The following is a 26,437-nucleotide window of genomic DNA, read 5'->3' as shown; positions in this document are numbered from 1 at the left end:
AACGGCTCGCGCTCAGTCGCACGGAGAGCTGAGGAGAAGCGGCGCGGCGGGCGGAGGTGGGTGCGCGGCCGGCGCGGCGGGCGGGGGGCGTGACGGCCCGGCACGAGGCCGGTTCTCCGGCTGTCACGGTGGAAGGGGAGTGCTGAGGGAGGGGAGGTGGTGCCGGGCTTCTGGGCCTCCGTCCCAGGCAGGGCGCGGGGGCCGGCCGCGGCTCAGGTCGGGGGTCCGGAACCCGCGCTTCTCGGGCCCCCGGCCGTCCGCCTGGCGGTGCCCGCCATCCCCTGCCGGACCCCGCGGACCGAGCGCCGGGCAGGGCGCGATGCGGGACCGGGGCCGACCTCGGCCCCGCCGGACCCCCACCTCGGGGGGCAGGGCCGGCGCCTCCCCCCCCCCCCCCCATCAGCCGCGTGGTGGGTGGCCGGCCGGGGGCAAAGCGTCGGAAAGAGCTGTTCCGTGTCAGGCTTTTTCTCCGGGCACTTTCCGGCTCTGCGGGGGTAGGAAGTCCTCTTCTGGACTCGAAATTGCAACAGATTCTCTGATAACGTTCTGCCCTTGAAGACCTGCAAGTGCTTTCCTCTGGGCCCTCGGTTTGCCCCAGGATGACACGCCCGCCCACCTGCCACTGGTGTGTCTACCCTGCCTCGGAGCCCTCGGCTGGCTGGACTGCTGTGCCAGGCGGCAGCTGTCCTGCAGGCCTTGCCGGCAGAAGGAAGCATTTCCACAGGGCCCCGGGCGCTGTGCTTTCCTGAGCCTTGAGTAAGCACAGCTGGAGGGCGGGGATAGGCTGCACCTGGGCATGGTTTTTTGGGGCAGGGGTGCTGGTGGCTTGGCAAGAGGTTTTCATTGATGACCTCACTCAGTGCAGAAAGGGTCGCTTTGGGTCTCCTGGATTGCCACTCGTTGGCCTGACATTAAAGGCCAAAGGTTGTCTAAGAGCCACCTGAGCTGCGGGGAGGCACAGGTAGACTGTTAGGTTAGCCGCGTGCTCAGGAGGCATGGGCCTCGTGGCTGTGATGCTGCCATTTCCGTGTTTCCCCAGCTTCCGATTCCTAGCCAGGAGTCTGTCTGCCTCTCTAGGGCCAACAGAGGCAGTCCAAGGTGGTTTTTGTTATTTTGATGTATGTTTGCTCTGGAGTCGGCAGGGATTTCCAGGCAAATGCAGAAAAAATAAAACACCCCTTTATTTGGCAGATGTAGCTTGTTTCCTCCACTGGAGAGCGAGGTTTCCATCTTCCCTCTCTGTCCCTGGCACGTAGCAGCTGCTTGTAAACATTTGCTTCACTGTCTTGGAGACCATCTTGCAAGGTCTGTTCATTTTAGGGGATCCAGTCTGGGAGAAACCACCCCAGATAAGAAGAGATGAAGAAATCTCACAAAGGTTTAACAGTTCTCTCTGGCCAGTGGTATGACCCTCATGTGCACTTCCTTTCAAGCTGGAGGTCGGCCTTCATCTAATCTTCTCAGCCCTCAGATAAAGCCTTTACCCGAAGTGCTTATCGGATGGCAAGTGCTCTGTTTAAAGCCTGCCTCTCCCCGTGGACAGGGCGAGGGCCATGTCACATTCATCTTTGGTCCCCTATTGTCTGGCATGGAATGGACCGGGGGGCGGGGGGGGGGTGTTTCTCTGAAAGGCTGTGAAATGAACTGAGATGCTAAAACTAGTTTTCGTGTGGGTTAAGGGTGACCTTCGGGGAAACGCAGACGCCATCTAGGCAGGCTTCTCATAACAGTCGTAAAATTCACCCCCCTGAATCCACAAGTTCCTGTGCAGGTGGGCCTCTTGGGCTTACACTGACCACTGCTGCCAGGACTGTCTGGCAGGCCGAGTGACCTTGGGCACACCGTGTTGCTCCTAATTCTCGTTACCATTTGAGCTAGCCCCAGAAGACGGATTTAAGTGTTTGCCTTGAGATGGTTTCTGCTTTAAAGTACATAAGAACAATGAAGCAGGTTATAAAAAAGCACTTAACATTCACCCTGTTCAATGTTTTACCTGCTGAGGCATACCTTTCCTGTTATGACAACTCCGCTTGTGGAAGAAAGAAGCCCTTTCCGATTCAAAGCAGCAGCTTCAGTGGCTGTTTCAAGTGTCACTTTGCAAATGGAGATAATATCAAAGGAAACAAACAGACCAAAAAAAAAAAAAAAAAAAAAAAAAACCAGGGCATTTTATGAAGAATCCTCTTGAATTTCTTTATTTGGTAACTTTCATTAAGCTTTCAGCACAGGTTTACCGAAGTCGTACTTCACCTGAGGAGGCCGTGTGCCCATATTCTGTGGCTACACGTTTGGGTGGCCAGCGCGCCGCCGGAGGTGGACTGGGGTTTGCGATGGAAAGAGAGGGGTAGCCTTCTGCTGGCCTTTGGTAGGGACTCTGGAGAAGGACGTGAGCTACGTTTTGGAGAACGAGGAGATGATGGAGATGATGGATGTGGCAAGGCCACATGAGGGAAGGGGCCTTCCGGGCGAGGGGGCAGCGTATGCCTGCCTGAAGTCACAAGGGCACAGCTACTTCGCAACCTGCTGTTGCAAGAAGGGTGGTGGGGACTCCAGTAGGTGGAGCGAAGAGAGGAAGGTGAGGCCAGAGAAAGCGAGGCTGGTGGCAGGTCGGAAGAGGCCTTGAGTTCCAGGCCCGAGTGTGAATTTTACCCTGAGAGCAGTGGGAAGCCACCAGGATATCTTGGGGTTGTGTGTGACTGATCAGATTGTGTCCTCCCGGGGTGACCGGGCGTCGATGGCCACGGTGGGTTGGCGACGGGTGGCACGGAGTTGGAAGCTGCCCACCTATTGAAACGTAGGCCCAGCACAGAGGAAGAGTGGTGGGGGACAGAAAGGAGAGCGGGCCCCTGGGACAAGTGGCTTCAGGGCTGGGGAGGGTCAGGGAGAAAGGAGGTGTAGGGAACACTCCCAAGATTGGGTGACAGCATTTGCCATTGCCACGACACAGGCAGAGGGTGCCGGAAGGAGGCTGGCTTGGGAGCAGGCAATGACATTGAGTTTGCAGATGCTGAACTTCCCAGTAAGTAAGGCTTCCCGGTGGCAGATGGGTATATGGATCTAGAGCCAGGGAGAACGTCCTGGGCTCGACTGCGTTTTGGGGACTCCTTCCGATGGTGCTGAAGCCACGTGGACTGGGGTGGGCCTCACCAGGAGAGTGTGTGGAGTAAGCAAGAGAAGAAGGAAGTCTGGAGACAGCTGGTGTTTTCTCGTACAGCAGCGGGGAGGTGACAATGGAAGTCTAATCAATAACCGCTTGCCTTTTGGGGCCTGGGGGCAGGATAGTGGGCTTTTTATTTGTCACAGAGCCCCAGTTTGTTAGTTAGAACGAACGAATGATCTCAGCAAAATGTGAGAGTCTAGAGGTGCAAAGTCAGATGATTGATTCCAAGGGCCTTCCTGGTGTTTAGTTGCCTTTTGGGAAACTTCCAGATTGTCACTCATCTCAAAAGACTCGTTTCTCTCTAGACCAAGGGTTGGTCCTCTTGGAGCATTCTTTACAGTTAGATCTCTGAAAAACACTTTTTCTAACCATGAAGAATGCTGAAGAAAGTGTTTTTCACATCCAGAGATGCATTCAAAGTTACAGAAGTCTCAGGGTCCCCCTGCTGTCCTTCTGGGACCCCGGTTTCTGTGTGTTACATCAGCATTGGCAGCAAGCGGGACTTGGGAAAGACTCTGTTGAGGATGCAGAGGGCATGTATATGGTGCTGCCTCCCACACCTGGGGGCCGAGGGGGAGAGGGTGGGGAAAGGCCAGTGTTGCAAAAGGAGCCCCTACCTGCCCTCAGGAGTCATGTGGCCCCACCGGGCTGGAGGCGTAGGCCCCCCCAGGGCTGGGCTGGCCTTTGGATAAATGCACAGGGGGCTGTTAGCCATTATCTTTGCCTCTGACGGAACATGCTCTTCACTTAGGGCACCGGAGACAAGATCTCGTTGTGTCCTGTGCAGCTCTGTCCCCCACTGCCTGGCTGTGGGACCTTATCAGTCTCCCCTGAGGATTGCGCAAGGATCTGCTGGCAGAGGTCACGTGCGAGCACTCATGGGCTCTCCCTCCATCCCACCCAAGCGTGCCCTCTCCTTTTACAGATGATTGGGAACACACTGTGCACGGCTTGGCTTGTTTCCCATCCTCTGAAACTGTGTCTGCCTAATCGTTACACGCTTTTAATTGGGTACCCCTCGCAGTGAGGGTTGTCATTTACCTGTGGGTGTTCTGTCACCAATCAGTGCCTTACTGTTAGTGTTCTAGATGGAGCTCCTTGGCTGCTCCCGCCAAAAGCTCACCTCACCTCTCCGCCCCTTTAGCCTTTGCTTGTATCATTTTGCCAGCATTCCCTAGTCATTTTCAGTGATTGCTTTTCCAACAAGGATCCTTCTAGCCTTCGTATCTTGGTAGAGCTGCCGGCCTTAGAAGGTTCCAGGTTTATGACTTAATTTCTCCCGCCTTTCCGGGCTGGCCCACCCCTCGCTGTCCAGCACAGGGGAGCAGGTGTCTCCCAGTGAAACCCAGGCCTCGTTCTTGGGCCCTTTGGCTTCTTGGAGCCTGTATGGCTGATCTGTAGAGCTGTCTTGTCATCCACGCTGTGAGTGACGATCCCTGCCCTGCCCTCTTCAACAGCTGAGGGGTTCACTGGCCCCGCAGCGGCTGTGTTCCAAGGCCCTGTCCTGTGCCTGTGCTGTTGCTGCTGCTTCCTGGGCCAGGGCTGCCTCATCCTTCAGGACCCAGCTGAGGTCCCAGACTCTCTGTGCTTTCCTCTCCTCACGCCTGTGCCTGGGTTGGTGTGGTCAGTCCGTTCTCGTGGTCCCACAGGCAGAAGCTCGCTGAGAATTTGCATCTTTGTATTCTAGCATTGGGTAGTCTGGCGCCCAGGAAGTGTTTTGAATACCTATTTAAATCATTGTAGCTGCAGGACTCCCTCTTACCCCAGCTTTGTTGTCAGGTCTAAAAATACTTGCTGAGTACCTGCTCGGTGGCCAGTCGTCTAAGGCACACCTGTCCCAGGCACCGTGTTTGGAATTCAGACCAGTCAGAGTTCTGATGCTGCTGACGGGGGCGGGGCTCTCTTCTGCTTCTCACTCTGTGCTGCTAGCTTATTTACCATGTGCCCTGGGGGTGTTTTCCCAGACCTGTTGGGAGAACCCTGTTTTGCTCAGAAGGTAAAGATCCTGAATTAACCGAGCCCCATTCGAACCTCAGCCCCTGCCTGTGGGCAGACCAGACCAGGCTGGGGGAAAGGTGTTTTGCCCCCCAGGGACACAGGGAACTGTTTTGAGTGGCCAACAGGGACCTGTTCCTTGTCCCATGCCGCAGGCTCAGATGCCATTGGTAAGACCTGCATTTGAACTTCTGCCTGGAGACAGGCAGACAGGCCAGCCAGCTGTGCTAAGATCAACGCCTCGTGAATGGTCACACCCCTTGTACCTGGCACGTGCCCTCTGTTGTGTGCCAGCAGCAAAGCGCCCACTATCAAGTTCCCCAGTCACTGGCCGCCCGGCGGTCATTGTGCAATATGCCAGTTGCCATTAATATTTGAAAAATCCCTGTGTTGTGTCTCCGGGCTGCGACAGAGCACAGCCCGCTCTCCTGTTGTGCGAACATGCCTGCTGGGAAGGTCACACGCGTACAAGTTGGCAAATGCTCCCTCTTGTTATTTAGAATTAAATTTTCTTCTTGGGCTAAAGCAGTTTGGGGTTTTTCTGAGTCTCCACGTTGCTTTCTCTTGTTTCCTCCTTCCTGGGGACGCTGGGTGTGGTGTGAGGTACCCAGGTTCAAAAATCACTGTGTATTAGAAGAGCTGGACTCATAAGCAGGTAGGTCATCACAACAGCGTGCCGATGCCAGGAGGGGGTTGAGTTCAGTGAGGGCGCCCTCGGCCCTGCCTGGGAGGTCAGAGAAAGCCCGTGAAGGAGGGGGCATTTGGGCAGAGGCGGGAAGCAGGTCGGTGTGTCCTGCCTGGTCCCCTTCTCAACGGGGCGCGTGCGCCGGGCTGGGTCCCGCGGGAGGGTGCAGCCGGGGAGGCTTTCCGCTGCCGTCCAGAGGTGATCTGCGAGTCGCTCAACGGCGGTAGAGACGCTTAGGAAAGCAGTTGGAGTCACAGGACTTGAGCTCACAAGACGATTTCAGGCTGAGAGGAGTGTGGACCCCTGCGAAAGCCACATTTAAGAGACAGGGGGAGGAACGATAGCGGGAGCTGAGAGGGGAGGGGACGGACACAGGAGGGAGAGGAGAGCTGAGAGCAGTGGGGTCCCCCGCGCCTGCTTCAGGGAGATAAGAGCCCAAGGGTGTCCTTGCGAGAAGGGAGGGGTGGGAGATGGGTGCACCCTGCTCTCTCCAGAAGCCTGACTGGGAGGGAAAGAAGAGGAGATGGAGCTGGAACTGCACAGGGGCTCTTAAAGCAGAGAGGGGGCGCTAAGGAGGCAGGTGACTTGGGGTGCCCAGGAGGTGAGATCCAGGGCCAAGCTGCGGGATGCAGAGTCAGGTGGAGAGGAGGGACAGCGGGAGGGCGAGGGCCACAGGTGGTGTGCAGCTGTCGGCTAGTGTGGAGGGTAAGAGGGTGCCGGCCGGTGGCGCTGAGGGCCGTGACCAAGGCAGCATCATCTTTTCCCTGTACGGATGGTGTGCAGGGCCGACTCCTCCTGTAGGTGTGCCTGGCGCCTGAGAGAGCGCACCAGGGGCTCGGCGGGCAGGTCTAGGCTGAGTAGGCGAGGAAGTAGATCGAAGAGGGGCTGCTGGGTGAGGGGAGATGGAGTCACGACGTGTGGGGGCGGGGGGGGGGGACAGTAAAGAGCGCTTGGGTGGGGTTCCGAGAGTAGGGTGCTGGTGACACACCATCTCTGGGTGGAGCCGTTTCAGGGCTGACCAAGATGTGGATGAAGCGTTAGAGATGTAAAGGCTTCTAAAGTTGGGGATCATCAAGCTATGAGTGCCTACTCTGCCCTCTAATGCCCTGCAGCGAAGGCTTTGAGCTGGGATGAGTGCGCGTGGGCAGGGTCCTGGGAGAGCCCAGATAGAGGAGGACTACGTCCTGGGAGAGCCCAGATAGAGGAGGAATGGGTCTAGGGAGAGCCCAGATAGAAGGGGGGCAGGGTCCAGAGAGCCTAGGTAGAGGGGACAGAGTCCAGGAAGAGCCCTGATAGAGGGGGGTGGGGTCCGGGGAGAGCCCAAACAGAAGGGGGTGGGGTTTGGGGAGAGCCCAGATAGAAGGTCCTGGGAGAGCCCAGATTGTGGGGGGGGTCATGTCTAACCCAGATGGAGGGGGGCAGGGTCCGGGGAGAGCCCAGACAGAGGGGTTAAGGTCAGGGGGGAGTCCCCTCTGGCCAGAAGGACAAAGGGTACATTCGGGGAGAGGGTGACGAGTTGGGTGTTGTGCGTCGCAGACAAGTTCCAGAGCAAGAAGAGGTGGGAGTCGGGTGGGTGAATGCGGGGCAGCACAGTAAGGGAATGTGGGGGGTCGGTGACCGTGGTTTCCCCAGTGGGCCACGCTGTCACCACCAGCCATCTGCACAATCGGGAGTCCTCCTACAGCTGAGGGCGAAGATGGGAAGATGAGTGTGCCCCACCCAGGTCCCAGACAGTGTCCTGCAGCTTTGTCCCCGTGGCCTCCGGCAGATTCCTGGGGGGGAATGGGGCATTTCCTGGCCTCCCGACAGACGGGTGGGAGGACTGGACCTTGTGAAGAAGTCAGATTTGACTCACACTTGAGAAGAATGTTCTAGAGTAGTGGGAGACGGTGGTCATCGCCCACCTTGGAATATGCCCCACTCCAGGCCTGCTCCAGTGCCCAGGCCTATCCCTGCCCCTTTGGGTTGTGTGAGCCAGACAGCCTCGGGGACATGTCGTGACCCCCCCACCTCCTTCCCTCTTCCTTCCCCGGAGGCTCCGTTTCCCCTCCCACGCGGCTTGTCTTCCCTGCCTGGCCCGGTGGCCTCTGCACTCGGAGCATCTCCGTCTCAGGCAGCAAACACGTCCCATGATGGTTCTGTCTTTCTGGTCCAGACACGCTGCAGGGGCTGGAGAGGGACGGTGTCACCTCTGTGTGCTCGGCTCTGGTGCCAAGAACGTGTGGAGGGGCTCCTGGTTCTGCTGCACCCTGGCCTTTTTGCAGGCGCCACCTTGAGAGGGAATGATGATCTCTAAGGCTGAGGGGCCACCTAGAGATGGGGAAAGCTCTGAACTCCACTCGGGGGCACTGCCTGGGAAGGGGAGCAGTTCCCTGTCACGTGGAGCTCCGCAGGCCCAGAACCAAGTACGTCACTGCCTCTCCCTCCCCGTCCTGCCGTCCTTTCTCTCCTGGGACTCAGGGCATCCGTGCACGCGCCTGCACACGCAGCTGGGGCCACAGCCTCCTCCTTCTCCGTCCTTTGTTTCCTGGTCCCGCTCCCTGAACAGATGTGGGATTGCTCAGGCTGTGAAGGAAGAGCTGAGACACAGCTGTGACACCAGCCACCCTGTCCTGTGCACGGTGACTAAGGCCTAGCAGGCCCAGCCCTGGCAGCCTGAGCTGTTCTGCGGTGGGGGGTGGGTCAGGATCCTGGTGAGTGCCTACTTCCCTCTGCTCTGCCAACTCACCCCTGCCTTGGGCCAGGTTCTCTGTCCTTGGCTTGGGTGTCTGCCTTGGGTCACCTCTTCTGGTGGAGTCCACTCCTGGGCAGTGTGTTGGGTCCACTCAGGGGCTGGCCTTATCACACTCCTTCTCATGCCTCTTCTCTGGACTCTGCCCTCCTTTCTCAGCCACCAGGGTTTTTTTTTTTTTTTTTTTTTTCCAGCCTGTGGATCCGATCGGGCACCTAGGTGGCTCAGTTGGTTAAATGTCTGACTCTTGGTTTCAGCTCAGGTCATGATCTCACGTTCATGGAATCGAGCCCTGCGCTGACAGGGTGCAGCCTGCTCAGGATTCTCTCTCTCACTCTCTGCCCCTCCCCTGCCCTTGAGTGTGCGCATGCTCGCTCGCTCTCTCAGAATGAATAAACTTAAAAAAAAAAAAAAGTGGCTCTGGGGCGCCTGGGTGGCTCAGTCGGTTAAGGTCCAACTTTAGCTCCGGTCACCATCTCACGGTCCGTGAGTTCGAGCCCCGTGTCGGGTTCTGTGCTGACAGCTCGGAGCCTGGAGCTGCTTCGGATTCTGTGTCTCCCTCTCTCTGCCCCTCTCTGCCCATGCTCTGTCTCTCTCACTCTCAAAAATGAATAAATGTTTAAAAAAAGAAAAGTGGCTCTGATCATGCCACCTGTTGCTGAGACTCTCCTAGAGGTCCCCCTTGCATGGGGTGATGTCCAGTCTCCTAGTGCAGGTGGCACGCAGGGCCATCGGCCAGCCCCCTCTTATCCCAGCCCTGGCCACTCACCACCACCTGCCTCAGCTGCCCCATGTGCCCGTCCCCATTCCTGCATCTGGCTGACTCCCCTTCTTTGTACACTCGGGGTACCATCGCCCCTGCTGCTGTGCTCATGTGAAGTCTACACCTCGCCTCGGTCATCTCCCATTGCCCTGCCTGGCCTCTCATGGCACAGAAGAGTCATGTCAACACAAGTTTGTCAAATGAATAAAAATTTGGGGTGAGGGGAGCCATGGTGTGCTGGACCCCTGGGAGGCACGGCCTGGGAGGAAGGCACAGCACCCAGTGTCAGTGAGTGGTTACGATGGAATCACCTGGGCTTCGTGTGCACATCTGTGTTTGTCATATCCAAGTGTTGTGGAAAATCACGTTCCCCACCCGAGAGGTGGGAAATGCAGAGGTCTCATGACTCATCAGATCCTGCGTGGTGTTGGGGGACAGCAGTGAGACCCTGAGAAGCTGGCCCTGCATGTGCTGAGGAGGGAGCCTGGGTGGGGCTGACCCTCCAGGTGACTGTCCACTCCTGAAGTGGGAGATGGGTGGTGGGCACAGCAGGGTCACTGGGAGCTCCCCGGAGGCTGACAGACCTGGGATGGACCACCTTGTGTGGAGGACTCAGGGGCCCCTCTCTGTGCCTGGTGTCCTCGTCCATAACGTGGAGCCAGTCCCCACACTGCTGACTTGTCAGGGTTAAGGGAGATGGGAATGCAAAGCAGAAGCCATTGGCAGCCAGCTGCTGTGGCCCCTGAGGACCCGGGTGGGATGGGTCCTACCTGAACAGGTGGTGCCAGGGGCTTGCTGCTGGGCATCTCCTACCCCCCCGTCCCTCCCGCCGTGTCTGCTCTCCCCTCTCATCCAGCTCCTGTCCACCGGGCCACCGTGTACCCGACGGACCAGAGCCCACAGGTTTGGGGCACCTGGGCTCCTCCACCCCAGGCCGGCACCTTCTCTTCCTGTTGCCCTGGAGGGCGGAGTTGATTTGACTCCATGAGGTGTACCCAGTGAGGGTGTTTGCTTCACAGGAGCTCCTTCCCCAGGAACAGCCACCCGGGGCCTGTGGGAAGGCCCCCCCCCCCCCCCCCCCCCGTGCAGCGGATCCACCGGAGCCTGATGTGAACTTGACTTGGCACTCAGGATGGTATACGTGGCCCGAGGGTATGGTGGTCACCACAACAGGAAGGGGAGCTGGACCAAAGTGTCACCAACATAGCAATATAATATTTGGGGGAAAGAGAGGTCACACGTTTCCACTGAGAGTTGTGTTTTATTTCCGTTTAAGAAATTCTTGCTTCCCATATACAGCTACCCTGAACTCTGAAAACAGGCCCGGCGTGTGTGAGGGAAAGGGAAGTGAGAGCACCGGAAGAGGGGGCTTCTAGGGGTGGGGAAAGCAGGCCATTTGGAGGGACTGTCCCTGAAGAGAGAGCAGAGGACTTGTGTGGGGATGTGGGAGAACATACCCCACAAGGAGGAGCTGTACTTGGGCCCCCCTGCAGGACCGATCGCGTGTTGACCCACCAGGTCCCGGTCACTCCCCAAATGGCTCTGAGCCCGTGCCAAGCCAGGAGACCCTGTGGGGCGGTAATGAGAAGCCCTAGGGACATCTGAGCTGCCCTGCGTGCCAGGCTAGGCGGAGTGCTTTCTCTGAGCCAACTTAGTTAATCCTCACCACAATTGGCACATGGGTTGGATCGCCTCCCTTCCCTGATTCTGGCTGCCCTTACAAGAAAATCCAGACTCCTCCCCGTGCATGATCCAGCCCCTGGATGTCTCTGTGCTCTTCCCCTTGCTTGCTGTGCCCTGGCCATACTGGACGCCCTTCTCTTCCTGGAGCACACCAGCCTGGTCCTGCCTCAGGGCCTTTGCTCTCCACATTGTGCATGGTGACCTTTCCTCTGCCCTCCCGGCTGCTTCCTTCTCATCACCTCAGCTCAAATTGGGAGAGGTCCACCCCGGGCACCCTAATAAAGTAGCTGTCACCCTCCAGACATGCTGTGTCCCCAGTGTCTGAGATGATCACTGTCTGCATTTCTTGTGAGTCTAAAAGGATGATGAGTGGAATTTTTTCTATTTTCCCGGAATTGCAGACTAGGCCCGGAACCGAGGACAGGACACACAAAATACTTGCCTCCATTCCAAGTTCAGGGAGCTGCAGGCAGCTGGGGTCAGCTTCCTCCCACAGGGCTGATGGAGAGGTGTCCCCTCAGAAAGCCAGCCCCGCCCCCACCTCATTCCCCTGCCGAGAGTGGTGGGGGGATGGCCTTTAGGCGAGTGCAGTGTTACTGGTGAAAAAGCATACCTCCCTCCCCATCTGGAGGCCCAAGGAAGGCGGGGTTCCAGGGCACCTGCTGGCCATCCCCCTCCCCTCCCCGGGCTGCCAGAGCACAGACGGATGAGGGGAAGTGAGTGGGGGTGTGCCTGTCTGCACGGTGCCCTCACACCCCAGCCAGTGAGCCCTGAGGGTGAGCAGCAGGGGCTGCACGAGGTGGGTCGTATCCGTCGGCTCCGTGTCTCGCACTGGCACCCGCCGCCGTTTGGGGAAGAGGGATGGCTTGTGTGAGGTTCCTGCAAACAAGCGCCAAAGCTGGACTTGGAAGGCAGGCCTGACTGACCGAAAACCGGATGGTCTCTGCGTTAGCTCCTGCCTCCCTTCTCTGCCCCTGACCGCCGGGTACAGGTGGGGGACGTGGAAGGGATGTGGAAGCGTGGGGAGCAGGTGTGGCCTGGTTCCTGTGGGGACGGGGGAGGGGGGTTAGCCACAGGTGCAGGGGGGCATGGGGAGGGGTCCCTGCGGAGGGGGCGCAGCAGCTCCAAAGCTGACCTCCAGAGCGTGATGTTCGACCCGATGATTTTAAATTTTTGGTCTGTCTCCTGCCCTCTGGCTTCTCCCTCCCAGCGGCAAGCTTAAACAGTGGAGCCTGGCTGTGAATGAGTGTATCTGTCAGTCTAAGGAAAGGGCTTTGCGCGATATGCACTAAAATGTGAGTAGTGATTCTCTTCAGATACAGGAGCAGGGACAGTTGGGGGGATAGCTGAAACAGAACTTGACATTTTTGTTCTGTAATTTCGTACTATTTGCCTTTTTTGTTTAAAAACAACAACTAAGGAAACGACCCTGGAGCTGGTCTTACAGATGCCTGAAGATGTCACCGCAAACCTTGTTTGCCCGGCCCCAGAAATGCCAAGGTCTCTTTTTGGGTGGGGACCTTAGGAGGAGGCCTGTGGGGGTCCAGGGAGCACTTTCGGGGTCTCCTGAACATGTCCTTGCCTCGGAGGCCCTGAATCCAGAGTGTCCCTGGGTTACTTGCTGTAACGCTTTGTCTGCTTCTCGCTGAAGGTCCTTCTGAAGGAACTTTGTAGGTGCGATAATGGTTTTTGGAGTTTCCAGTTTAATATTCAACCCGGATGTGAGGCCAGTTGAATGAGGATTGGTGCCGTCCTGCCTGGATCTTGTTCTGTTCATAAACATGTTTATTGCCCCCAGAGGAAGCTGCTGCTTTTCACGCAGACAGGGAGGGCCTGGGGTCCCCTTTAGAGGGTAATGGGCTCAGAGAATGAGGGATGGAAACCCTACAGGTGGGGCGCCTGGCTGGCTCCGTCGCAAGAGTCTTGATCTCGGGGTTGTGAGTTCAAGCCCCACACTGGGGGTAGAGATTACTTTGAATGAATGAGTACATACATACATACGAAAAGTATAGGTAGTTTGCACATGGGGACTGTGGGGTGCAGCCTGGGTGTGGCTCTGGGGGTTCACATAGGCCCAACCTTCAGGGCCTGGGGAGGAAGGGGTGCCCCTGGCTACTTTCCCACCTAGGATCCACCCAGGCTCCCATTAAAGCTTCCTTTCTTCTGAGCAGGGAAACTCCAGCCCAGCCCCACACAGGGTCCTGCTGTGGATGAGGTCCTGCTGTGGGATGTGTTAAATGAGTGTTGTCACAAAACCTTAGTTAATCTTCCCTATGGGGAAGCTCCTATAAGAGCAGTGATGGGGCTGGGAATGCAAGCTGGTGCAGCCACTCTGGAAAACAGTATGGAGGTTCCTCAAAAAACTAAAAATAGTACTACCCTACGACCCAGCAATGGCACTACTAGGCATTTATCCAGGGGATACAGGTGTGCTGTTTCGAAGGGACACATGCACCCCAATGTTGATAGCACTATCGACAATAGCCAAAGTATGGAAAGAGCCCAAATGTCCATGGATGGATGAGTGGATAAAGAAGATGTGGTATAATGTACAACAGAGTATTGGTTGGCAATCAAAAAGAATGAAATCTGGCCATTTGCAGCTACGTGGATGGAACTGGAGGGTATTATGCTAAGCGAAATTAGTCAGAGAAAGACAAATATCCTAGGACTTCACTCCTATGAGAACTTTAAGAGACGAAACAGATGAACACAAGGAAGGGAAACAAAAATAATATCAAAACAGGGAGGAGGACAAAACAGAAGAAACTCTTAAATATGGAGAACAGAGGGTTACTGGAGAGGTTGTTGGGGGGGGATGGGCTAAATGGGGAAGGGGCGCTAAGGAATCTACTCCTGAAATCATTGTTGTACCATATGCTAGCTAATTTGGATGTAAATTTTAAAAAATAAAAAATAAGACAAGTTAAAAAGAAAAAAAGAGCATTGTCAGGGCACGTGGGTGGCTCAGTGGGTTAAACGTCTGACTTCGGCTCAGGTCATGATCTCACAGTTTGTGGGTTCAAGCCCCACATCGGACTCTGTGCTGACAGTTTAGAGCCTGGAGCCTGCTTCAGATTCTGTGTCTGCCTCTCTGCCCCTCCCCCACTCACGCTCGCTCTGTCTCTCTGTCAAAAATAAGTAAACATTAAAAAAATAAATAGCAGTATCAACTGATACGTATCCAAAAGAGCCAGAAGCCGGGACTCCACCAGACCCGGGCACCCGGTGTTCACAGTGTTACTTACAACAAATAGCCAGGAGGTGGCCGCAGCCCGCGTCCACTCAGAGATGAGTGGGTAAGCACAATGTGTTCTGGTCACACAATGGAGTATTATTTGGCCATAAAAAGGAATGAAATTCTGGTAAATGGGGGGGCAGGACACGTAGGTGGAATGCAGAGGTATCTTGGGGCAGTGAAACTACTCTGTATGATTTTGTAATGAGGATATGTGTCGTTACACATTTGTCCAAACTCCTAGAATGCACACTGGGAGCAGACCCTCATGAATCTGCTGATTTTAGGTGATGATGACGTCTTAATGCAGGTTTCTCAGCTGGACCAGATGCCCTGCTCCCCTGGGGGGTGTTGACGAGGGAGCGGGTATGTGTGAAATCTCAGTACCTTTCTCTCAACTTTTCTGTGAACCTGCAACTGCTCTAAAAAATAATCTTAAAAAAAAATCCTGATACATGCATGCTATAAACGTAAATGAATCGGGGTGCCTGCGTGGCTCAGTCGGAGTGTCTGACTTCAGCTCAGGTCATGATCTCATGGTTCGTGGGTTCGAGCCCCTCATGGGGCTCTGTGCTGACAGCTCAGAGCCTGGAGCCTGCTTAGGATTCTGTGTCTCCCTCTCTCTCTCTGCTCCTCCCCCACTTGTTTTCTCTCCCTCTCAAAAATAGATAGATAATAAACATTTTAAAAAATTGAAAAAAAATAACCTAGATGAACCTTGAAGGCATTATGCTCAGTGAAATAAGCTAGTCACAAAATGACAAATGTGTGTGATTTCACTTCTGTGAGATTCTTAGAGTTGTTGCCTTGGTAGAGATAGAAAGGAGAAGGGTGGGCTCCAGGGGCTGGGGGAGGGGGAGTCCATGCGTCCTGGGGGCAGAGTTTCAGCTGGGAAGACGAAAGAGTTGTGGGGACGGTGGTGGTGAGGGCACAGTGTGACTGCACTTCCTGCCACGGTTCCGTAGATTCAGAGACGGTTACCCTGGTAATTCTACATGTTTTCCCACAGTGAGAAAAGCCACACTGCACTGAGGGGCTTCTCACATATACAGCTTTTAGGCTATAATTCTTTAATTTCCACTCCACGTTTTTAAGGTATTATTTCCTTTTCGTATTTTCAGATGAATGTTACAGATGCAGGAGAAACTGGAATGATCTGGCCATCTACTGAAACTTGCTGAAGCAAACCGTTATGACGTCTCTGGACCCTGTACTGTCCCAGGCGGAAAGGCTAGTCTGAGGTGCGTGGGCACATGCTGCTCTTGGGTGTGTCAGCACACCTTCGCTGTGTGCAACGTCCGCCTGGATCTCACAAGTTTCCCGTAATGGAGAGACAGTACCAGACCCCCCAGTGTGATACTTCTGGCTCCTGTGGACCCAGAAATCTCTTAATTTTGAAGCAGTGACACCTTCTGTTTCTTTCTCAGCCCTCCCGTTTACTCCCCCACAGCAAGTCTTCTCTGGAAGGCCTACCTGAAACTCAGCTGGCGTTTCTAGAAAGTTCAGGGCTGGCCTGTGGCTTCTGACCCAGGGCTGGTGGGGCAGAGCAGTTGTGTGGTGCCGTGCTCGGCGCAGCTGCAGAGGCCCGGAGCCTTAGGGAGTAGACACTGGGCAGCTCTTAACTGGCTGAGGTGCTCTTGTCCAGCGAGCCCCCCCGCCCCGGTGTTGGCGGGGAAGGAGGGCTGGGGGGCCCGCCCACACCCGGCAGAGAGTTGTCTTCAGCAGGATCTGGCTGGCCTAGCCCTTCTGGGATCAGAGCCTTAGGCTCTCATTACTCAGAATCTGTGTGATCTACTCCAGTAACTGCATGAAAAGAAGTTCTACTCCAGAGTTCATAGTGACTTCTCAAAATACCCACTCATCTTGTTTTTCTTTAAATGTTTGTGTATTTTGAGAGAGAGAGAGAGAGAGAGGGCGGGAGGGAGAGCTAACGGGAAGGAACAGAGAGTGGAGGAGACAGAATCCGAAGCAGGCTCCAGGCTCCGAGCTGTCAGCACAGAGCCTGACGGAGGGCTCGAACCCACGAACCGCAAGATCATGACCTGAGTTGAAACCAACAGTCAGGCGTTTAACCGACTGAGACACCCAGGTGCCCCTCCATTTGTTTTAAGTAGAAGCCCTCCTAATACTTCATAGAAAAATGAAAATAAAAACATGCTCTTTAAAATGTGAACTTTCGGGGCGCCTGGGTGGTTCAATCGGTTGGGCGTCCGACTTCGGCTCAGGTCACGATCTCTCAGTCTGTGAGTTCGAGCCCCACGTCAGGCTCTGTGCTGACAGCTCAGAGCCTGGAGCCTGCTTCGGATTCTGTGTCTCCCTCTCTGTCTACCCCTCCCCTGCTCATGCTTTGTCTCTCTCTGTCTCAAAAATAAATAAAAACATTTAAAAAATTAAAAAAAATAAATGTGAACTGTCGTATGTGGTTAACATATAACCTATGCGTACATTAAGCCTGACTTTCAATCCGACAGGGTACAGGATGGCAAAGAGGTCAGCAGCAAAGCCTAGGAGACGGGGCTGGGGGATTTAGTCGCTCCGTGCCTCTCCCGGCAGCCTGGGATCCCCGTGCTGGGCGCTCCGCACCATGGATCCCCCGGGCTACAACTGCTTTGTGGACAGAGACAGGATGGACGCGGCCGTGCAGGACCTGGGCCCCAAGGAGCTGAGCTGCACCGAGCCGCAGGAGCTGAAGCAGCTGGCTCGCCAGGGCTACTGGGCCCGCAGCTACGCCCTGCGGGGGAAGGTGTACCAGCGCCTGATCCGGGACATCCCCTGCCGCACGGTCACACCGGACGCCAGCGTATACAGCGACATCGTGGGCAAGATCGTGGGCAAGCACAGCAGCAGCAGCCTGCCCTTGCCCGAGTTTGTGGACAACACGCAGGTGCCCAGCTACTGCCTGAACGCGCGGGGCGAGGATGCCGTGCGCAAGATCCTGCTGTGCATCGCCAACCAGTTCCCCGATGTGTCCTTCTGCCCCGCCCTGCCCGCGGTTGTGGCCCTGCTGCTGCACTACAGCACGGACGAGGCCCAGTGCTTTGAGAATGCCTGCCGCATCCTGGCCTGCAATGACCCCAGCCGGAAGCTGGTGGATCAGAGCTTCCTGGCCTTCGAGTCCTCCTGCATGACGTTTGGGGACCTGGTGAACAAGTACTGCCAGGCGGCCCACAAGCTGATGGTGGCCGTGTCAGAGGACGTCCTGCAGGTCTACGCGGACTGGCAGCGCTGGCTGTTCGGGGAGCTGCCCCTCGGCCACTTCGCCCGCGTCTTCGACGTGTTCCTGGTGGAAGGCTACAAGGTGCTGTACCGTGTGGCGCTGGCGATCCTCAAGTTCTTCCACAAGGTGAGGGCTGGGCAGCCACTCGAGTCAGACAGCGTGAAGCAGGACATTCGCACCTTCGTCAGGGATATCGCCAAGACCGTGTCTCCTGAGAAGCTGCTGGAGAAAGCATTTGCCATCCGCCTCTTCTCCCGGAAGGAGATTCAGCTCCTGCAGATGGCCAACGAGAAAGCTCTGAAGCAGAAAGGCATCACCGTCAAGCAGAAGAGGTAGGCAGGCCCCTTGGGGCCTTGGGTGTGGCCCGCCCCTGGGTAGGTGAGGGGCCCACTAGGGTAGGGCGTAGGTGGGATGCGTCCTGGGGGCTGGGGCCTGAGCTAGTCCTGCCAGGCTCCTGGTCTGCCTCCTGGCAGCCAGCCCTGCGTGGATAGGAAGCCATGGGAGTGAGGAGGGGGCCTTCTGGCTACAGCCACAGGCTGCTCAGGCAGCTGCGGGTACAGAAGGTGCAGGGAGGGTCCTGCCTTCAGGGTCAAGGCCGGTGGCGGAGATGGACGCTGGATGCTGACCATGGAGTCAGAAGGTCTGGCGGTGGGCCCGGCTGACTGCCTCAGATCATTTTAAAGCAGCCCCTGCTCTGTCCCCCACCTGGGGTCTGTGCTCCCTTGCCGGCTGCTCTTGCGGCTGCTGGATATGTCCCCCTGCCCTGAGTACCTCCTCTGGGAAGCCAGGCTGGGAGGGGCCCACGGTGTCCCAACACCATCTCGGCGTGACCGAGCCCTTGGTGTGGAGGCCTTTCTCCTGGGCCAAAGGCAGGTTCGTCCTGGCCATCAGTATTTGCCACTAACCTGTCCTTGTCTGTTTTATTTTTCTTCCTCTTCTCTGTGTCCGTTGCTTCCCCCTGTTTTTCAGTGTTTCACTTTCTAAAAGGTAGGTCTGGAAACCATATCTTCATTCCTGGCTTTTCTCCATCTCCCGTCCTGGCTATCCCAGGGCCCAGCTGCTTTCTCTGGCTCTTGGGGCTGGGTTTGGCAATGCTGCCTTAAACCCTGGCTGCTCTTCAAGCTGTCTGTCTGTCTGTCTGTCTGTCTGTCTGCTCAGCTGCCTCAGACATGCTGTCTGTCCGTGCTTGGCTGGCTCTGAAGCACTGTCTTGTCAGAGCTGGCTCACTCTGTGTCCCCATTCATTAGAGAAGACGTGCTTCTGTCCCCACCCAGGTTGAGTGCTCTCCCCTCTGTAGCTGATGGGAGCGGGGCTCCAGGGCTCAGCGCCATTCCCCCAGTCCCGTTTCCTCCTTTCCTCGTTTCCTCGGGAATAGCAGAGAAGCCCCCTTCAGGCATAGCTCATGCGGGAGGCTCGGCAACGCTCCCGGGCGGGGGGCGTGGCCAGGGCGTGGCCAGGGCTGCACTCTGAGCCCTCCCCACTCTCCCCAGGCAGTTTGTGCACTTGGCGGTGCACGCGGAGAACTTCCACTCAGAGATCGTCAGTGTGAAGGAGATGAGAGACATCTGGTCGTGGGTCCCCGAGCGCTTTGCCCTCTGCCAGCCCCTCCTGCTCTTCTCCTCGCTGCAGCACGGGTACAGCCTGACCAGGTAACACCCGGGAGCCCGGCAGCGGCCCGAGGCACGGGCTCCAAGGGCCTGACACATGGGAGGACGGAGCAAGCCGTGGAGACACCCCGGAAGTGTGGGTAGTGTCTGGGGATGGGCCCCGGGATCTACCTGCCTTTTCCTCAGGGGCCTTAGAATTGAGAGCCCCTTTTTCTGGGCTTCTCCTACTCCCCAGCCACCCAGACTTCAGGGGTCGCTGCCCTGAATACACAGCACTGATCCAGGCTCCTGTGTAGGTGTGACGACCCTGGGAGGTGGAACCCCCACACAGGAACTTCATCCTAGCACAGGAAGACCTGTGGCGGTAGGCCCTGGGCCCCTGCTGCCCAAGCCCCACCTGGCTGGTCCACAGCTGAGTCCGGGGTGTCCCTGCCTCCCGAGGCAGCTCTGCCAGGTTCGGCCCCAGTCAGCCTTGGATGGCAGGTCGCCTCAGGAGCTTCTGGCTCAGGTCACAGGTGACCCCGCAGAGGTGACAGAGGCAGAGCTGTCCCAGCCCACATGACTGTTACAGCATAGCTAAAGACACGTTCACCTGGTCCCTGCCTCTGTGCTGTGTGGGAGGCCTGCTGTGGGACAGCCAGGCTGGGCCACCAGGGCTGCCACGAAGGCTCCGGGCACTTGGTGCCACCAGGATGCTGTGTCCAGCCTCCTCGTGCACTCCGTGTCCCACAGGCTCAGGCCCCCCCCCGGGCACCTGTGAGCTTTCCGAGAGCAGGTTCCTCGGCTTTCGCTTCCCTGAAGCTCCTGACACGTGGCTGTGCCCGCTGAGGGCCGTCTGCCATGCAGCTTTTGCCCACATCGCAGCAGCGCTGACGGTCCTGGCCAGCTGACTGCTCGGCCCTGAGGCTGCCAGGCCCGGGCTCCGTCTTGGCTAAGAAATGTCTGGGCCACGGTGCTGCCGGGTCCTTGGCCACCACACCTGGTCCCCAGGAGATGAGGAAGCACAGTTCCCAGACCCGTCTCCTCCAGACAGCCTGGGCTTCTCAGATGCTACGGGCGCCAGATTGCTGTGGCCAGAGGTGGCACAGAGGTGGGATGGAAGCCTGGCATGTGTGGTCTTTGCCCCCAGGTTTTATTTCCAGTGTGAAGGACATGAGCCCACCCTCCTGCTCATCAAGACCACGCAAAAGGAGGTGAGGAGAGGCCCTTGCCACTAATGAGCCTTGGGGCGGGGGTGGGGGTGCCCCCCTGAAGCTTCCACCCAGGCTTCCTTCTCTTAGGGGCGCAGAGTGGAGCCCACCCTGCACAGAGAGGTGAATCCAGCCTCTCCATCTGACCCCCAACTACCGAGGGCCTCCCGCTTCCCTGGGGGGCTGCAGGCCCCTGCTGAGCAGCCTGGCGGCACAGAGCCTGGCTTCAAGGAGCGAGCCCTGCACAAATACCCCGTGAGCAGGGCCCTGCCTCCACCCATGACAGGCGACTCTCACGGCCCTGTCCTCTGCTAAGTGCTCTGAGGCACCCAGGGAAGTCGGAACTCACGTGCCCCCATCCTAGGGGCGTGTGCACGCGGTAGAGGCTCCTGGTTCTGTGGCTCCCACACCTGCACCCACGGGAGCGGTAGGTTCCTCACCCGGTTCCGGGTTCCGTGTCTGGGATTCCAGGAGGAGCCTGGGCGTCTGCACTGTAGCAGGTGACTCACTGTCAGACGCTTCGGGCAAAGCCTGCAGCCACGCTGCCTGCAGCCCCTCCAAGGACTGAGTCGGCACTTTGCTGGCTGGCTGGAGGTTATGGAACATTCTCGAGCAGGGTCACCTCTCAGAAGCTTCTGTGTAAGGAGCATCCCTGGGGTTGATGCCCAAAGTCAGAGTGTGGAAGTGGGCTCATTCCCATGCTTGAGGGCCAAGGAGGGAAACAGAAATATCCCAAACACGCTGATGACGGCGGAGGCAGCCACCCACCCACCCTCGCCGCCCGCCCCATGCCCTGCAAGGGCACCCTTTGCCCTTTGCCCTCGGGCACACCAACAGCGCCCCCTATCGGTGACCACCGGGGGGGGGGTGGTCCCCAGCAGGCTCTGAACGAGGGTGCTCCTGCAGGTGGGGCACAGCCTCCCACCACCGGCCTTTCTCCCCAGGTGTGTGGGGCTTACCTGTCAACAGACTGGAGTGAGAGGAACAAGTTTGGAGGCAAAGTGGGCTTCTTTGGGACGGGAGAGTGCTTCGTGTTCAGGGTGAGTGAGTCCGGCTGGGGGCCCTGCTCGCGAGACCCTGCCTCCCACTCCTCCTAGTGCTCCCCCCGCAGAGTGCCTCCCCACGTCCTTCTTGTTTGTGATCCATCGACTGCACAGGCGAGCCTCGTCTGCCCGGTGCAGTCGGCTCCCCGGCCCGGGCCCCCATAAAGACTGGTGGGGGGTGTGTGCCTGTGACTCACGCTGCCCTTCCGCCCTCAGCTGCAGCCTGAGGTCCAGCGCTACGAGTGGGTGGTCATCAAACACCCGGAGTTGACCAAGCCAGTGTCCTTGGAGGCCGCTGCCGCTCCATCCCCTCTCGGCCGCCCCACATCCTCAGACCCTGCCGACCGCCTCTCGCCCTTCCTGTCCGCGCGGCACTTCAACCTGCCCTCCAAGACCGAGTCCATGTTCATGGCTGGGGGCAACGACTGCCTCATCGTAGGTGGGCGCCTCCCCACACTCCAGGCTGGGCTCCTCCCTGCCCTCGGTCACGTAGCCCAGGAGATGGGTGCGAAGTCGTGGGGGGTACCGAAGCCCCTGCCGTGGCGGGTGCCTCATGTGAGGGACAGGCAGAGGAAGAGAGCCTGGACTGTTGGGGCTGGAGTGGGTGCAGGGGTGGGAGCGGGGATCAGAGGGTGCACGGTGGGGGCCCCAGCCAGGGGCTCTGAAGCCCAGCCCTGTGGTTTTAGAGAAGTCTCTGGCAGGGCTGGGGCAGGGTCCCCATCCAAGCGGGGCTGCTGAGGAGCAGGAGGAGAGCCTCTAGGGAGCAGTGCTGGACAGAGGGACAGACGCTGACCCCAGCATCCCACAGGTGGAGGGGGCGGCCAAGCGCTCTACATCGATGGGGACCTGAACCGGGGCCGCACTGGCCACTGCGATACTTTCAACAACCAGCCCCTCTGCTCTGAGAACTTCCTCATCGCTGCCGTGGAGGCCTGGGGCTTCCAAGACCCCGACACCCAGTGACAGGCCTGCGCACGTGGGGACGGAGCTGTCACCGTGGAGTGGGGGTGGGGCAGTGGCCCCCTCTTCATGGGGCAGGCAGTAAAGGAAGAACCCCCCCTCCGTGTGGTGGGCAGCATGTGGGTGCAGCTGGGGCTCTGGTGCTGGGCTGGGAAGGGGTGCCCGGGCCTCAGCTGCCTGAGCCTTGCCCTACTCAGACCTACGCAGACTTGCTTGGACTCAGGCCCTGCTTCTCTGTGGAGCATCCTGTGCCCAACGCCTGGAAGGGGCTGCATCTTGCAGCCCCTGAGTCTTAGTCCCTTGGTGCGGAGGAGGTGGGGACTCCGAAAGGCAGAAGGAACCTTCCGGCAAGTGTGGGTGCATGGCGCCCCCTGCTGGGGCCTGTTAGCATGGCTCTGAACGGAGCCCTGAGGCTGCCACCTGGTGGGCTGCTGAAGGCCCCCTAGGAGAGACAGACGCCCTGGCGGCTGCCCCCTGTCCATATCCCCTCCCACTGTCCAGAGCTTCTCACCCAGTGTCCTCTTCTGGTGCTGGCCTCCTGTGGCCGCCTCTTGGACAGGAGCTGCAAGGTGAAAGAGGGAAGGGCAGGATCTGGGCCCCTCCTGAGGGAGGGAGAACCGGAATGATGCAGGGCTGGAGAGGACGTTATGTGTCCTCGTGTTTCAGAGCCTGACGCTCCTGCGGGGCCTCTCTGTGGGTTCACAACTGGAGAGGCTGCCCAGGACGGCCCAGGGACGGGCCCTCTGCCACTGACCCCAAACCCGCCAGCTGCATTTCCACAGGCTTGTCCAGAGAAACCCAGACCCCTGGGGGTTTCTTCAGCCTTCCTCCTCTCTGCGGGGGAGGGGGGGGCCTCCTCTGCTCCCCTCGGTCCCTGCAGTGGCCCCAGGATCCTGTCCAGACTCCTCAGCGTGGCATGCTCGTCTTTGTCCATCCCCACGGGCCCCAGGTTGCCGGGCCCCCCCTCCCCAGATCCTTCCCACACGGCGCCTTCACCACATGCCCCTCTGTGCGCCTCTCACAGCCCTGTGTTTGGCTACACAGTGTGGTGTCCTCGTGCTGCGGCCTGTCGCCCACTTCCCTGCCCCACCTGGCTCTGCACACGCCCTGCAGACTGTAGGGACCACGTGCAGACTTGCCAGGGGGTGCTGTGGGGAGTGACCTCCCACCCCATGCCCTCCCTCAGCTGGTCCTGAGGGCCTGGGCACCCGGGGAGGGGGCGGGAGGGGGGAGCAGACAGACAGACCCCCAAGCAGCCGTGCTGGGGGCTTTGGCAGCCTGGGCCACAGGTGCTGGGGTCCTGGCCCCCACGTGGCTGCAGCCAGCCTCTCGGCGTCCCCACGCGTGATGCCTCTGCTGTCTCCATCTTGCTTGGTCCTCCTGTGGGGCACTGGCCCTCCTAGTTCAGTCTCCTCTGAGCCGGGCCGCCGTGGCGCAGGAGGAAGGACCAGGAGCCCTGTGTGGCTTCAGGCAAGCCCGTGGACCTGCCTGGAACCCATTTTCCCCAACCGTAAAAAGGGGCCAGTCATCCTGCACCGCTGTCCCCGTGGGACTGTTCAGAGGTTCTGAGGGGGACCGCGTGAGTCTCCAGTGAGTGGAGAGGTGCCGGAGGCAGTATCGCAGTTCATCCTCCACCCCGCCAACACACCACGGCAGCCCTTGCCCCCTCAGCCCCAGCCCTCCTGTGGCGCAACTTTGGTGTTCATTAAACACGGTCTTGTTACATGAACTCTGAGGGTCCAAGTCTGGTCTCTTCAACCAGAGGGGCCTCCAGGGGCTCCCCTGGGTGGGCAACCAAATGGGGCACAGGAGGCTGCACCTTCACGATGCCTGTCTGCGTCACCAGTGGAGTGTTGAGGGCCTTTGAATACCACCTTCTGTAAGCCACTGGAGGTATATCCAAGCACCGTTTGCGTGGCTCCCTCTGCAAACTTCTGGAGCCTGGGGAATTCTTTGCTGGTGAGTGAGTCTGGAGGAGTCCCTGTGGCTGCCCTGAGGCTCCTACCTGGCCCTCGAAGAAATCCAGCCCAGCAGGGAGATGATGGCTTAGTCACGGGGTCTCTGTCTATAGCGTGCGGTCTCTGTGTGCACGTGCAGCGCCCAGGTTCTTCCACTTTGACGTTGTCTCCCGAGCTGTCCTGCTGAACTAAAAGGTATGTGACTATCACCTTCATGTCTAATTCCTATTTATTCTTGTGCGATGTCAGGTGTTCCCAAATAGAACACGTTTTGTTAATATTCTCTGTTGTTTCTTCTTGATTACCTAGAATTAGCTTTTGATGTTAAAAATAGCCAAATTTTTATGGAATTGCATGATGAATTATCACCCGTTTTTCTAGAAACATTTAGAAGTTTATTTTGAGGGGTGCCTGCCTGGCTCAGTTGGAAGAGTGTGCTGTGCGACTCTTGATCTCGGGGTCGTGAGTTCAAGCCCCACACTGGGTGTAGAGATTACTTAAATAAAACTTAAAAAGAAAACAGAACATAGTTTGAATCAGTTCATTAAATTAATTTGTTGAAGTGGACCATATGCGTTTAGGGCTTCAGAATGTCAGTTTTTTAAAAGTAATTTATAATACAAGAGTAAGGCATTTGTATTATGAATTTTTCAGAGTTTTAATTGCTGAATTGAAATTAGTATTTCAACTTTTCCTACTTTTATAAGCAGGGTGCTTAATTTTTTGAGTTTCTCCTGGCAACTCGTTGCAGAAAATTCTGAAGATTCTAGGCTTTCAAATTTCTTATCCATTTCCTGAAGCCATAAGGCCTGTATAGTGTCTTTTAGTATTTATTATTTACCAGATTTGGGTTTTGTAACTTTTCATTCTAAATAATTTTAGATTTATGGATGAGATGCAGAGATGGCCCAGCGGGTTTCCATGGGCCCCACCAAGCTTTCAGAGGCCTCGTACAGCACATGTATCCAAGCAGAGATGAATATTGGGATATAATGCTATTAACCACAGATTTAATCAGATTCCTTGAGTTTTCCCACAGCCCTTTCTCTGTACCAGGAATAGTTTTAATTTGTATAGATATTTACATTTTTATTAAATCCAGAGTGACTTCAGAATTCATAGGACTAGGGCTGCCTAGGTGTCCCAGTAGGTTGACCGTCCGACTTTGGCTCAGGTCATGATCTCACAGCCTGTGACTTCGATCCCCACATCCGGCTCTGCGCTGACAGCACGGAGGCTGCTTTGGGTTCTCTGTCTTCCTCTCTCTCTCTGTCCCTCTCCACCCCCTCTCAAAAATAAACATTAAGAAAAAATTCACAAGACTAAACACCGGTCAAAAAAATAAATTAGCCAGCACACCCCCGGTCTCAAACATGGATGCACATCTTGACTGTTTTCCTCGCCCAAATGCCCCGTTTGCGTGGGGAAGTTACCCGGTGAAGCCAGGAGCACCAAGGACACCTCCCGAGCGCTTGACCCTGCAGCGTCTAAGTTAGGCAGGAAAGCGTGTGGATCTTCAAAAATAACCTGGCATAAAACAGAATCACGATCTTCATCAGGTTAGTGTCAGACTGTGCCCTGAAGTTAGGCACGGTGTCACGTGCTTCGCTGCTAAAGATGAAATGCCTCACACACTTGCAGACGTGCTCACTTGACCCAGCCGCGTGGAATTTAACACTGTGTGTGCGACCGAAGGAGCAAAATCAGTGGACACACGGTCACGCAGACACGCTGACCCATGACGTGCCTCGGAGACGCACCAGCTGTTAAAAACCTGCTTCGGATTGCTGAATCCACAGCGTGTTCCCTAGTTGTCCAGTTAGTTTTGGGCACCTAGAAGCCATTTCATCGGTGAGAAGCACCGCTGACCGTGGGGGCCTGCAAGTCGGGTCTGGTCCGGGGACGCCATGGCCGCGTGAAGGCCGGGAGTGGGCCCTGCTCGACCTCACGCTGAGGTGCGCTGACTCGCAGAGGACTCACCTCAGCAAAAGCAAGCGAGCTCACGACTGAAGAGGAGGAAGTCGTGTGGATGATCTTACCTTCCATTCTTGCGCAGGCCGGTCATTGGCTGGAAAATGGAGCATCTGAACGAGTGTCACAAAGAATCGTGAGGCCGAGTGGAAATACGCTGGCGTGTGGCGACCGAACGTCGGCTTTGCGGCAGAGTCTAAGTTGGGAAGAGTGAAAATAAAGGATTTTGTAACGTG

At 57.1% G+C, this 26,437-nt stretch overlaps 1 protein-coding gene across 6 annotated transcripts; it reads left to right on the top strand.

The window, feature by feature from the left end:
* TBC1D24 (TBC1 domain family member 24) lies at positions 1-26,437 on the top strand. 6 transcript variants are annotated; one of them, XR_007147720.1, is made up of 9 exons: positions 1-56; positions 15,377-15,496; positions 16,727-17,804; positions 18,963-19,121; positions 20,209-20,272; positions 21,214-21,309; positions 21,529-21,751; positions 22,121-24,425; positions 25,113-26,437. XR_007147720.1 is itself a non-coding variant. In XM_047838060.1 (8 exons), the coding sequence occupies exons 3-8, from the start codon at positions 16,840-16,842 to the stop codon at positions 22,273-22,275; spliced, it is 1,662 nt and encodes a 553-aa protein (XP_047694016.1). In that variant the 5' UTR covers positions 1-56; positions 15,377-15,496; positions 16,727-16,839; the 3' UTR covers positions 22,276-26,437. The 6 variants fall into 6 exon arrangements, 5 of the variants coding, with proteins under 5 accessions (XP_047694016.1, XP_047694018.1, XP_047694019.1 ...); XM_047838060.1 differs by having other exon boundaries at positions 22,121-26,437; XM_047838062.1 differs by lacking the exon at positions 1-56 and adding an exon at positions 11,756-11,816 and having other exon boundaries at positions 22,121-26,437.

The sequence above is a fragment of the Prionailurus viverrinus genome, chromosome E3, assembly GCF_022837055.1.
Source record: "Prionailurus viverrinus isolate Anna chromosome E3, UM_Priviv_1.0, whole genome shotgun sequence".
NCBI classification, from domain to species: Eukaryota; Metazoa; Chordata; class Mammalia; order Carnivora; family Felidae; genus Prionailurus; species Prionailurus viverrinus.
The sequence above is the reverse complement of the archived record's forward strand: the minus strand, read 5'-3'. Positions and strand labels throughout refer to the sequence as shown.